Here is a 14367-nt window from a genome sequence, read left to right as displayed (position 1 = left end):
CAGTGGGAGGCACAGCATGGCATCACGTGGTTCCTGGGACAATGATAGCAAGATGCATAGCCCCAGGCCCACAGCCTGTATGTACCCTGTGCACAAATATGGGTGGCACGTGCCCCCTATGTCTTCCCCGGGGGCATGCCCAGCAGTGGGAGTGGCCCCCTCCATGCCCCTGGATGGGCTGTGGCTCCATCCCATGACCCACCCTGGCCATGGGGCCTCATTCACCCCACCCCCTGCCTTTGCCTCTGCCCCACTCCCTCAGCATAGGGACCTCGATCTGACCACCCCCATCCCTTCCCTCCCCCTCCTCCTCTCCCCCCCCACACTTAGCTGCTGGGCAGGTGTGTGTGTATGTGTGTGTTTGCCTATTTGCCCCTCACTCCCAAGCCACAGCCCCCCCAGCCCTATGGCTGCCCCTCACTCCTGACCCTCATTATCCCACATCCTGACAGGGTATGCAGGAACCCCCCTCCTCAGGCTCCAAACACCCCATACACACCCACAGCCCCCCACATCTTCACAAATACCAACTCCCCCACATACACCCTATCCCTACCCCTCAACCATACAAAGTACCTGCATAATTTTGCATAACTGAGTTTTTCTGTGCATACTTTTGAGTTTTTTAGCTGTGTGATTAAAATTGCAATTAATTACGACTAATTTTTTAATTGTGCAACTAATCACAATCAAATTTTTTAATCATTTGACAGCCCTACTTACTAATCATGTAAGTGTTTTTAACCAGTTTTGAGCCAGGACTTCGTTGCCTGTAGCAAATAATACTGGTATAAATAAGATGCTAACATTTGGGAAAACGCTAAATTTGGGAAAGCAGTTACAACCTTTATTGGAATTGTTGTTTATCAAGGAAGGCTTCCACCGTGTAGCCCAGGGGCTTTCAATCTTTTCAGACTCAAGGGACCCCTCCAGGACTTTTAGCAGCACCCCATTTAAAAAAAGGATATAAATATATTATGAATATTATAATGTAAATGTTACCATTCTATTATTAATTAATATGTTATTAATGTTGCAACCTTTCCCCATTTATTCAGGCTCTCGATTTTGAAAAATCTCCAGTGTATGACCTTACGATCAAGGCCACAAACCCTGAACCTCTGGTGTCTGGAGTACAGTATCAGTCAAACTCCACTACCTATTTCAGAGTTATTGTGACTGATGTGAATGAACCACCAGTTTTCAGCCAGCTCACTTATATAACAGCTGTATATGAAGATACTCCTGTAAACACTTTGGTAATGAAAGCAAAGGCATATGATCCCGAGGGGGATGAAATAAGGTAAAAAAAATAGTGTCTTCTCTTTATTTATAGTTCATAGTATTTAGTGGATTCTTACATCAGCTGCTAGCTTCATTACTCCAGCTTGTGAACACCCAGTTATAAATACTAGGGTTAGGAACAACAATACATCTGTTTAGAACAGGACCCATCCAAACTTCTGGAATACAAGGAAAATACAAAGCTTTTTTCAAATGCATGTATACATTAAATTTGACAGTGGGAAATAATGCAGTGAAAAGAGTTGGGTGTGATTCTGTTGTAGTATGTGATCGTTTCCAGCAGTGTTTCTGTATCTACTTTCTTGTTTTATGTTGCATTTAGAATAATTAGTGGGACTTGTGGTGGTGTATGAAATACAGGCCACAGCAAATCTCTAGAAAGAAAGGCATTACTGAGTTGAAAACAATCATTGTTTCCAGGATTTGCAGTTTCAAGTGGGTTTAACTAGTGAATGTATTGTGCACAGAGTTGATGGAGAATATAAATAGGCCACAGCCAATAATGCTTTCCTATCAATAAAGGAGTTTTTTGATGCTTTTTATTCACTGTAACATACCCATAAACTAACTGAAGACTAATTCATGTAAAGTCCGTGTTTAGTATTACATTCAATGTTTTTAAAATTAATCTTTTATTTCTTGTTTAATTCTCAAAGCTTAAGTCTCTGTGGGTGTGTCTACATGTGCATTAATGAGCTTTAGTTAATGCACATTAAATCTAGTACCTCCAGGGATTTATATACATATATTTTTGAGCTGCTATGTGCTGCAGAAAATAGTGGTGGCACACTTTTGAACTAAAACACCTTTGAAGCGTTTTAGTTCAAAAGTGCACTGCTGCCATTTTCTCTGTGCAGTTATGCATTTTGCTGTTTGTATAAATGCATGTGCTGTAGTGCTGGGCACTTTTAAAAGAACCTGGTGCTGCAGTGCAAGGATGTATACAAATGGCTCCATTGTGTGTGTCGCAGAGCTCTCAGGTGCCCTGCGACTGAGAGCAGAAATGGCTCGGGAGAGACTCCTAGTGGTGGGAAGGGAGAAGCGCAACTGCCAGTCACCGGTTGCCCTAGGAACCAGGGAAAACCTAGAGCCAGGAAGGGGTGGAGCTTAGCCCTTCTTAAGCCCAGGCAGAAGGCCAGGAGGGCAGTCCCCTTCTGGCAGCCGGAGAAGCAGGAGCTCTGCAGTGGAGCCGAGCTGAGTTGAGCAGACCGACCGATGGAGTAGCTGCATCATGTTGCAGGGTAGAAAGACCCTGGCTGGGAGGCTTGGCAGGAGAGACAGGTGGGACTGGATTGTATGTTATAGCCAGCGGGCTTGTTGTTGTGTTACAGCCGATTGGCTTATGGTTCTGTTTAGTTATGGTTAACCAGAGGACTGGGTGAGGCTATAAGGGGTTGGAGGAGGCCTCATGGGAGCCCTACGATAGCGGGGCTCTCCTGGCGCCGAAGGGGGTGCAGTTTTGTGTAGGGGCACATTGGCTCAGTTAGGCTGCCCTGAGTGAGGGGGAAGCCAGGAACCCTGAGCGAGGGGGCAGCAAGAAGCCCCGAGCTAGGGGGCAGCAAGGTGCCCCGGAGTAAAAAGGGGGCAGTGAGGAGCCCGGAGTCTGGAGGACGAGAGACCCTGGAGCTGAAGGGGGCAGCGAGGAGCCTCAGAGCCAGGGGGCAGCAAGAAGTCCCAAGGTAGGGGGCGGCAAGGAGCCCGAGAGTGAGGAGGGGCAGCAAGGATCCCCGAGAATGAAAGAAGGGCTGAGACTTAGGAACATGGCCCATGTTAGGTCAGGCCAACAACATCCGTGAGGCATGGGCTGCGGTGTAGGGGAAGAAAAGGAGCAGCAGACAGCGCCCCCTGTCATCGGGGCGTATATAAACGGGCAGCCTCCTGCTGATTCAGATCATCTATCAGTCACAAGTAAGATCAAGGCGTGGCAGGTGAGAGTAAGCAGGTGGTTGGCCCATTGCAGGAGGGCGGAGTCCCACGTCCAGAGAGGCTCCGAAAGTAAGACTCCTGCTACAGCGTGGTACTAGGAAAATGTGCATTAGCTTGTTTAATGCATGTTAACTAAAAAGCATGGTTTTAAGTGACGCTTAATGCACATTACCGTATTTGAATGTGTATTAACCTTTGCTTGGCAATATAATTATGTTATACACAGGGTGCTGTTGGCAGATTGTGGGAGTCTCGTGAAGGCCCGTTGTGTCTCTTGCTTTCTCTCTCTATCTCTGGTGGAACTAGCTCACTTCTCTGGGTGCTACAGCAATTGGTTTATCTTCAATGCTCAATAATGTTTACATTGGTGGAGATATTTTTATTTTTATCCAAAGAGAAGGCATTTGCTTTATCAACAATATATGGTTTTGAATAGAATATCTGTATTGTCTGTTCTTTGTGAAGATATACCTTAAAGAACAATAACAGGAAGTGGCTACGAATTGATGAAATCTCTGGAGACATATATACTGCTTCACATTTGGATCGAGAACAAGAACGTGCATACAGAGTAGAGGTCACTGCAATACAGACCAGTAAGTAATCAAAGTCCTACATATATGGCTTCCAAAACTATATGCAGAGCTGATATAGGAAACCAGAACTATATCTGACACAACTATAACATCTGTATTGTCTTAAATTATTTTTGATACATCTTGCTGTTTACTCTTGAGAGAATATATTACCAAAGGAATTACTTTCTGTACATTGAAATTTGTGGACTGAAACAGCTGCAGTGAGATTAACTACCGCATGCAATTGATTTAATTTAACAGAAGAGATATTTCTTCAAAGATTACACTGGTATACATTATATCGTTATAATATTGTTGGTTTTTTCCTGTAGCAAATAATTTTAGGGAAAATTCTGCCTTCCTTTTGACCTCTGCTATTCTATATATTCTCAAAGGTCAGTGCAGGTAGGATTTAAAAATTTTTTAGTAGATGCAACTGTTGTCTAAAATAGGGTATCAAATTTGTTTGGCCCCTAGACCAGATCCAAGTTTTGGAGCTCCTCATGGGACACAAGGAAACTCACAGGCTGGATCTGGACCCATCACTGTTCCAGCAGCCATGTAAATGGTGGTGACATTAACCACCATGGGTGCCTGAGCTACTATGTTGGAACAGGGAACTGCAGAAATTAACTCAGCCATCATTAGCCGCACTCCGGCCAAAATGTTGCTAGCAGGACTCCATACCCTGGAGTTGCTGGCCCTTCCAGGAGTCCTGTAGCTTAAATTACTTGAATCTGCAAGCCGGATCTAGCCTACAGGTCTGATCTTTGACACCCCTGCTCTAAAATATTGGGAGAATACTCCTCACACCTGCAGCTACCAGACAGCTTCAAGACATGAGACCTGAATTCATCCCTAACTCTGTCATTGACTTGCAGTGGCCATAGGCAAGTTCCTTTGCCTATCTGACCATTTTCTTGTCTGTAAAAAGTTAAAAATGGAGCCACAGTAGTAGCTTTAGTAAAGTTTTTAGAGATCCCTCCCAGTGAAAGGTACTTAGGGAGTGAAAGGTTGGTAGAATTAGGTGTGTAGGAGCTCCACACAACCCTGTGCAGCATTCTAGTTCATTACAATAAACTAGAACAATGTTAAACAGAATGAAAACCTCAGATCGAGTTGCTGCTGGGTTTTAAGCAATCATTTTTGAAGATTTCATTTTGCCACTTAAACTACATGATCATCTGAAGCCTCAATTAAGGTTGTGTTCAAGTTGAAAGTCCAATAGCTTCCACTGCTTTCAGCACACGCCAGGGCAATCTAATGTCATCTTGGATGAAAAGCTACACTATGATTGCTCTTTCAGGGATGTACAGAGGAAGAGAGAGGCAGTGGTACAATTAGGGCAGAGCAGTAGAGCCAAAAGCTCTGGGTGCAAATAGGGATAGGGGGTGAAAAAATGGTATTTGGGTTGTGATTGCAGCAACTGGTAGTTGATCTTGAAGCAAGGTGAGGCTTGCCCTGTGTGTGGCAGCTGGTCCAGGCACCTGGCTGAGTTCTTATGCTGATGGCAAGAGAGGTCCTGCCATTAGCCTACTCTTGGAAGGATTAACCAAAATATTTCCCTAAAAGAAGGGAAAGACTCAGGGACCTTGGGGACAATATGCACTGCATTTCCTTTTCTGCCAGTTAGCACTCTAGAATGCCAAGCAGTGGAAGGTACCCAAACCACATGTTAAAACAGAAGGAACTGCTACTAGCCATTTAGTGCGCCCTTGGACATAGCTTCTGTTCTGAAGACAGGAACTCTCTAGCACAACAACTAACCTCCACCTTCAAGATGCTATAGCTCCAAAACTCTGATTCACTGTGACTGAAGTCAAAGCTCTGAAGAATAACTCACGCTGTCTTGAATTCTATAGGTAAAGAATCTCAGAGCTCCACAGCGATCTTCATACTACACATAAGAGACGTGAATGATAATGCTCCCCGCTTAGCTAAGAATTATTCTCTATTCTTCTGCCATCCACTCAGTGGAAGAGAACATGCACAAATTGAAGCTACTGATGATGATGAACATGATCCAGAGTTCATTTTTTCTATTGGGGGTGATGAAAATATAAAAAGGAACTGGGGGATCTTTAGAATCAATGGTAAGCTTTTCTTTGTCTCAAACATATGTTAAATGTTGTATGTACATAGGGCTTTTTTCATATATTCTGTATATTTAAAAGAAGTAAATGCTTCTTTCATCCTTATATTCTTATGCTAAATATTTCACACAAAATATTAGGGATGTGAGAAAATAATGGGTATTTGAATATGTGGTTATTTTAACACTTAGGTCGTTGAAGGCAATTGTGTTATTTTTGCCACATTGACAAAATCAACTTAGTTAGCTAACCAGGACTTTATTGAAATTTGGGAGAGAAGAAACACAAGTGCCTCAATGTTATAGGTACCAACTTGCATATAGAAAAGTATAAAAAATCACTATTACTGAAGTAATGGAGTAGCCACAACAAACGATGCATTACATTGTCCCTATAATACTGCATTCCCATGCTGACCTTGTGTGGCAATGGGTAGAATCAGACTATGGAGGTTCAGTCCACAGTATAGTTGGTGTGGTTATGTTTGTGATGGCTTCTTTACCTAAGAGGTGTCAATGCTGCTGGGGTGACCCAAGAAGTATTCTATAAGAAGGCCTGCTACATTGGTTATCACAAGGTGTAATGTGGGGATACTAACAGTTTTGTTAGATCTGCTATGGTAATTGATTGTACTGGTATAGAACGACTTCCCAAGATAGACTGTGGTCTGCTGTTGCTAGGTCAGGTTCTGTGGCCTGTGTTATGCAAGAGGTCAGACTAGATCATCAGATGGTAATGATCATCCTTCTAAACCTGCAGTCCAGGATTCTGTTCAGGGGCATTGTGGATCCAGAGGAATGTACTTCCCTCTGCCTGTATTATGAAGGCTACTTTATTGTTTTGCAGAGGGCAGAATAGTTCACATGTAACAACACCTAAGATGACTCGCTTCCTCCACCTTACCTCTCACAACTCCAGCCTGACTGAGCCCTGCTTCTAGCCCATCCCAAATATCCCTTGCGAATGGGGAACCTATAGAGATGGCCTAGGTGCAGGTGATAGGTAGATGGGCTTCCTATGTCTGGAGCTGCTCCCCAGAAGGTCCATTTACAGCACCCTATGAAGGGAGTTCCAGGGAAAGTATTGTGTGCATGCATGCATACATGCTCTTACTAATGATGTTTTGTAAACGCAATAAGCTCTCCAAGATATTTATAGGGGTAAGGTAGAACCATGAGCGATGGTGATTAGCTTAGCTGTGCACATGTGGAAGTTTCTTATTGTTCTAATATGACTGTCCCATTTCATGTTGACAGGTACCCATGTTGACCTTTACCCAAAGAGCTCTGATCTAGAGGCAAAAATGCATAACATTACACTAAAAATTAAGGACAAAGGAGAACCACCATTGGAAAGAAACCTGAATCTCCAAGGTACAATAAACACAGAATTTGTGCTATTAGTTCGGATGATGGTAATATTCACAGATATTTACATGGAGGTGGTAAAATATCTCACTAATATTATGATATACTTTTGCCCACAGTAAACATCTGCAGGTGTACAGATGCCAGGACATGTTTTATTGAATTAGTATACAATAAACAGTCACCATCAGTCGGCATGGCAGTTGGTATCCTTCTTGCAGTAGCGATAACCATTGGTAGGTTAAACATTTTCTTTGGAATGTTTTCTTTACCTGCAGTTCTAAAATCTTCCACTCCTTGGATAAGCAGATGCTACAAATGCTGACGAATCAGTGAGAACAACAGCTCTCACTACTCTGATTACTCAAAACTTGGTCAAGCAGCAGCTTTCTTGGATAGTATAGGCCCACCTTGGCCCTTCTTCCGATTGACCTATTTCTTCTGCCCCTCCCCCTACAGACCCTATGGCATCAGGTGCGGACTGGGGGGGAGGGTGGGAGGTCCATTGGTGCAGTTGCACCCCACTTTGATTCCTGCTCCAACCAAAGTGGAGTGGGAGTGATGGCAATGGCAGCAGCATTTATTTATTTATTTTCAGGCAGCAGTGACCGAGTCAATTCACTTCATGGCTCATTATAATCTATCTGATTCTTTGTAAAATCTTCATTCCAGGGCTATTAATGACACTTTATCCTTTTTAGTGGTCTCTAATGGTTCCACTAATCAAGGTATCCTTTCTTGTGCAATTCTGCTGTTTGCCAGCTGCATAAAAAACAGGAAGAGGAAGATGACTAATGCTTTGGAAGAAATTTCACTTATGCCTCTATTGCCTCCTCTCTTCTAAAGGTAGACTTGTTGCTGTGGCTACTCCAAATGACTTGCTAGTCTCTCTGGGTGCATCTATACATTCATTATCGCGCTTTTGCTACTGTGCATTAAATTTAGTGTCTCTAATGTGAAGTACTAACTAAATTCACATTAGCTTCCTTAATGCACAGTAGCAAAAGTGCACACTTTTTTAGTGATGCTTAATGCACTGTAGCCTAATTTTACTGTTCATTAGTGCATAAGCACAGTTTTTGCAGAGATGCTTTAATGCTCAGTAAAATAGGCTACTGTGTATCAGTGTGTCTCTCTGATCCCTTCTTAAAGGAGCCCATTAGATCTGTGCTGTAAATTGCTATAACTTTTCCATATGAAAGCTTTTGATTATTATCTCTCTCCCAGTCTATTCACCCTCTTTAACTCCTTAGGTTTGCCATTTTTCCAGTGCTGTAAGTGTTATGCACTGTGGGATACCAGCATTTATAAGAACAAAGTAGGATTATATCGTTAGACTATATTGCACAAGATATTCTGATTGGCATAAGCAGATGGAACTTAGACAAACAGTTTAATACTTTTTTCCAAAACAAGACAATTATTTGGGGTATTCTTTTAATAAATGTAAGCACAAAAGTAGTCAGGATGACCTCCTGATGGGATCCAGCCCCCAACTAAGTAAATAAACAAGAGAATCCAGAGCATAATCCAATGTGATTTTTGGATACTATAGCCAAACAGACTAGGAAATTGTGACTCAGATTTAGAGACAGGAGGGAATCAAAGAGATGAAACTAAATAAAATGCAGACATCATATCTGAAAGTGTCAGACAAACTCAGAGGAGGCTTAAAAGCAAAGAACTTATGTAAGCTTTTCAATTGTGTCTGTTCTATGAAGAAGAGAAAAAGGAATGAGCACCAGAGAACAAGTCTTCAGTCCTGAAACTAGGAAAAGGAAGCCAGGATTCCACAGTGATGTTTACCATGTAATATATAAACCACTAAAAAAAAAGAGAAACTACCTATGAACTTTTACCAGCCATTTGATGATGACAGGGGAAAAGTTTGATTCAAACAAAACTAAGAGTTGAAAAGACAAGGTTCAGACTCTGCAACTCAGAGAGCAAATCCTGACACAAGACCTTTTGTGTTCATATCTTTGAAAAAGGACCCATTTCCCTGCAATCCCTTCCCTTCCTCTTACTCCTCATTTAACACAAGCTAGAGACAGAGCACTAGTGCAAGCCACGCCTGAGAAATGAGTGAAAATATTTTTTGCTGCCTTTTTTGGCCTGCTTTAAAGAGGCCAAATTCTGGAGCACAATGAAAGCTGCAACTAGTTCATCGCTTTATACAGAATTGTACATGACTCAGCCTGACTTTTTAAAGAAATGACTGTGACAACCTTTACTCTGCCACATCTAAAGGGACTTTCCACCCTGACTCAGGAATAAGACCTTTCAGGCAGATTTAGTAGCGATTCAGAGCTGGGCAGTATGGGTGTGTGAAGCCTCAGTCGCTGATTCAATTTGGAGAAGATTCGGCGCAATTCAGAAGTCGAATCACCAAATCTGAATTGAATTGGGAACCAAAAACCCCCCTCCAAATTGATTCGGAAAAGATTCAGAAAAAGGTTTGGAGATTTGGTGATTCAGAAGGCAGTCTTTCAGGGGAACAGAAACTGAGAAGAGGAAGGGGAAGTAGAGGGGGAAAGACTGTCATCTGTAGCTGGCCAATGAGTCCTCTTCCAATCAGTGCTCTGGGGGAGAGACGTAGAAACCGTATATAAGCCTCTGTCTGCAGCCTTTCTGTCCCTTTTGTGAGCTGTTTCTGCTTGAGCAAAAGGGGGATGGGCGGCTGGCCCAGAAACAGGTGGGTGGGCAGAGATTTAACCGGCACCAGGAAGGCCCCCCTATTACAGGCTACCATCCCTGCTATTTTCATCCCACTGTGACTTAAACCACACACAAAGTCACACATGTCACAAGTTTTGCTTTCAGGAGTTTGAGGTGCAGTTTCCCCAAACCCCTGCATCTGTCTGCTTGAAACTTGGCAGGCTTATGCCAGCAGAAGGCATGGCTTCATACCATCCCAAACTTGTTAGGCTTCATACCATCTCTGCTGTCTTCATCCAAATCTGCCAAAAAATGACAATGTTATAGTCATTATAGTCTATGGCTGAATCACTGAATCTCTCTGAATCAGTGCCAAATCTTCCAAAGCTGATTCAGCTGAATCGATTCAGAACAGTGATCTGAATCTCCATATCGAATCAATCCTCTGAATCGGCTGAATCTGAATCGAATACTTCCTTATTTGCACAGGCTTACTGGGCAGTGTTAAGGATGAGAGGGCTGGAAAGACTTCCGTGTGATGAGAAATGGAAGATAATGAGACTGGTCTGTTCAGAATGGATACTAAGAAGAGCTGACATGGCAGAGACAGCATTTTCTCAGGGCTGTACCCAAAATTGTAGAATGAAGCACCAGGAAAAAAAGCCCTTCACAAAGTTAGCCATCTTCTATTCCAAGGGCAAGGCATAATTTTTTACCTTTTTTTTAATAATACATATGTGTAACATTCATAGTTAAGAAACACAAAAGCCAAGTAAGTAGGCCAAAAATCCTATTAAAATAAAACTGTGCCCTGTACATCCTTCTCTTCTTAAGGAAAGGATAAATGAACAAGCACCATGGGGAAAAATGCTAATCAGATTGCTTAATGCACTACTTGAAGGTGCAGCTACTCAGGCACTATGGAGATGAATGTGACAGGAGAACCTGTACAGAATAGAGTGGATGTACACAGTAACAAATGGCAGACAGAAGGTAACTCAGGCACCCCTCTGAGCTTCATCAAAATATAGAAACAAGAGGACAGTTACTGAAATGAGTATATGAAACTAATGAGATTTTCCAGTTATGTTAGCCTGAATAAAAGAAGTGATAAAGGATACTGACCTTCACGATATATGGAATAAAACAGTCCTAACTGAAGGGAATTAATGAAGAATATTTTCCTGTAGTCATGTTTTTATATTACTACCCACTAATAGGTTATTTTTTCTACCTTCCTTTGAAGTACCTGGTACTGACCACAATCAGAGACAGGATGCCAAATGAGATAGACTACTAGTCCAGTCTTTTGTGATAACACCCAGAAGTCCGCTCTTTCCAGTGGTGTGAATATTATGTATAATTTTCAAATAAGAAATCTTTGCTTAAACACTTTTAAAGAATTGTTTTATATTCCCTTTATTTGACCAGGTGGGATTTTAGGGGCTGTATTCTTCCACTTGAACCGCAAGAAAAAGAAGGAAAGAAAAGAAGCGGACCAGAATGCAAAAAGTCCACCTGAAGTGATACCACTGACTTCATAACTGGAAATACATTTTATAACTAGTTTTTGCATAAATGTGTTTTTAGAAACTTCTGACACAGGTAAATGTACTTTCCTCCAATCCTCCTCCCCACCACACCTCCTTTCTTGGTTAATAATATTCAGTTTTACAAAAGCAAAACCATATGTTAAGTACATGGGTAACTATTAACACACATACCAATCTTTCCAGGGGGTATAAGACATGGTGATGCCAAAGGCCGTGAGCTTGAAAAGAATTATGCACAGAAACATTTCTGTTTGCATGGCACATCCTGGTAAATGCCAACGTAAAACAATGAACAGTCTATATTTTAGAGTGGCTACCTTCTTCCACAACTCTCTTCACAGTGGCTAACAGAATGTCAAGCAATGTATTCAGAGTATAAGAAAATGAAGTCCTAACTTAGACTTGGGAGTCTCTCACAGAGTGGGAGGGATCTGATGATCATCAGTTTAATTACTCCCAAAAATTGGCCTAGAAATACTCTGACTCACAGCATACATGCTTATGTTATGCTTGTGAATACATACCAACAATATTTAAGCTTAAATTTGGTGAAGCAGAAGGTGTTTTAATTTTCCCTTCACTGTCTGTATCAAGTGGACATCATTGCCACCATTAATAAATACTTTTTAAAAACAATAAAGAACATGAGACAGTGGGATATCATCTTCTTTGTAGAATATTGTAAATAATTGCTTGCCCTGTGCATACTGCAAAGCTATGGAATATTCTCTCAACAGATTTGTTGGTGGTCCATAAAAAAAGAAACAGCAAACTATTGCTGCTAGCTATTTTAGGGTTTAATGCAATATTTTGCATAAAGGATATCTGGAATGGCAACTTTTCACAAGTTAGTGTGAATTCACAACTGTTTTGATCTAGATTTGGCAATTGTACACTGAAATCTTTCCAGGGGGCTACTGAATATTATTGTGCCTGCGATGACTTGCATTGGACCCCTGAGGCATTCTCTGGAAAGAAAATGTATTTTGTTTAGAAGCTTGCTTATAGTAGGGCATCATTTGGCAATAAATTGAAGAAGGTTGTTTCAAAAGGACTAAAAACTTACAAATATTCCACTGAATTTGAAGGAACATATATTTTTAAAGGAGTTAGCAAAAACAAGTTCATGCAAGAATGGATAATAAGTATTTACAAAGCTGGAAAGAAAGGAATAGAACATTTTCTTGGTAACATTAGATTAAAATATGTTTCCTAGAGTGTTGCCAGCAAAAACTTTGCTTTTGGCCTTCAGCCATTCAGTATAATTGTTAGATGTCTCACCACATCTTGTTGTCCAGCTGTTGAAGACAGCTGTTGGAGAAGCTTTTTTGTGGGGTTATCTCATCTGCTGGAATGTCTTTGTTTGTGTGAGAACATCAACCAACCATATTCAGAAACTGTGATATTACATTACGTCAGTGTCCAGAACTGTACATATTTATACATCATAAATAAAATAAATCAGTAGGAACTAAAGGCCAAGATCCATTGTACCTGTATGTACCAATAGAGTTTTGTACATTCCCTGTTTTGAAATAAAAGTGCCATTTTGTTAGAACTTCTGACTGCTTTAATTTCATTCAAAACTGTTCTCTCCCCTATTCTGAATACATTTTTTTTGTAGGAAGTAAGTATATCCTATGGGTCACCTACATTTACCCACCCTAGGAGGTACTACTGAGTTAGACATCAGGGGCTCATTTCATCAGCTCTGTGAGAGAGCTCTCAATCCATCCCACGCTGGCATTGTCTCAGTTTTCACACCCACTCTGGGTAATTTATCTTGTGCTCTGCATACCTTGCCTTGGAGCTCTGGGTAGGTTAACTATATCCCAAATTAAGAAGTCCACCAGTTCCAGAGTTAGGAAAATAAAATAATGCTATTAATAATGCAGAGTTAGGAAAATAAAATAATGCTTTCTTAACTTTGCACTGCAGGGACTTCACAAAGACTTCTGCTCTCTCTAGACTGTTGGGCCTTTTCCTAGGTTTTTGGGACTTCATCTCACTCTGCTTGTAAGCAAGTGTTCAGACTTCTTGCTCCTAGGGTTCTAAAAGGAGTATTTTGCATTTGGTGGCAGGTGTTTCAGTAAGTATACCTCAAGGTGGCACCAGGAAAACACAGGAGGGCCTTGACCTTCTGTCTACCTCTTCCTCCAGTGCTGAAGCCCAAATCAATTAAGCGGCCAACATCCGCCTCCAACATGCTCACATCCTTCCTTCTTCCAAGCTTCTACTTTCACTTGTCTGCTTGCCTTCTGACTAGTCCATTCTCTCAGGCTTCCCTAATGGACTAGCTTCCCAGATTAAGGACAATAAGAAGTCCTTTTTTTAAATACATAGGGGGTAAAAAGAAGGTCCCGGGTAATGTGGGGCCCTTGCAGGGCGTGTTGGGAAACTTGGTCATCACACCAGATGGCAAAGCTAACAATGTTTAACGATTTCTTTGCCTCCATATTCCTAAGTAGGGACCAAAACAGCCACCTCCCTGCTGGGCCCCCCTCGGGCCCCAGGGGAGGCACACCTGGGCCACAGGTTAGCGAGGATTTAGTTAGGGAGCTTCTGGAGGGTTTGCACGTATTTAAGTCAGCTGATCTGGATGATCTCCACCCTAGAGTGCTAAAGGAACTGGCCAAGGTCATTGCAAGTCCCCTGGCACGGCTTTACGAGCACTTGTGGTACTCTGGTGAGGTACTGGAGGACTGGAAGAGGGCCAACGTGGTCCCCATCTTCAAAAAAGTCAGGAAGGAGGACCCGGGAAACTATAGGCCGGTTAGTCTCACCTCGATCCTAGGCAAGCTGTTCGAGAAAATTATGCCCAGGAGGGGCCAGCAGGGGACTGCATGCTTAGGGGCAACCAGCACGGGTTTATCAGTGGCAGGTCCTG

General features: G+C 42.1%; 1 protein-coding gene across 1 annotated transcript in view; it reads left to right on the top strand.

The window, feature by feature from the left end:
- The window catches only part of CDH17 (cadherin 17), a 45965-nt gene extending 33098 nt beyond the window's left edge, over nucleotides 1–12867 (top strand). The window contains exons 12-17 of the mRNA XM_090037356.1: nucleotides 1059–1303; nucleotides 3697–3827; nucleotides 5672–5902; nucleotides 7159–7275; nucleotides 7389–7505; nucleotides 11359–12867. Of these exons, the coding sequence (XP_089893482.1) occupies nucleotides 1059–1303; nucleotides 3697–3827; nucleotides 5672–5902; nucleotides 7159–7275; nucleotides 7389–7505; nucleotides 11359–11471 (954 nt within the window). The 3' untranslated portion in view covers nucleotides 11472–12867. The remainder of the gene's footprint in view (nucleotides 1–1058; nucleotides 1304–3696; nucleotides 3828–5671; nucleotides 5903–7158; nucleotides 7276–7388; nucleotides 7506–11358) is intronic.
- The last annotated feature ends 1500 nt before the right edge of the window (nucleotides 12868–14367 follow it).

This window comes from Crocodylus siamensis, chromosome 3 (genome assembly GCF_052110815.1).
Source record: "Crocodylus siamensis isolate JL-2025a chromosome 3, ASM5211081v1, whole genome shotgun sequence".
Taxonomy (NCBI): Eukaryota; Metazoa; Chordata; order Crocodylia; family Crocodylidae; genus Crocodylus; species Crocodylus siamensis.
The sequence above is the reverse complement of the archived record's forward strand: the minus strand, read 5'-3'. Positions and strand labels throughout refer to the sequence as shown.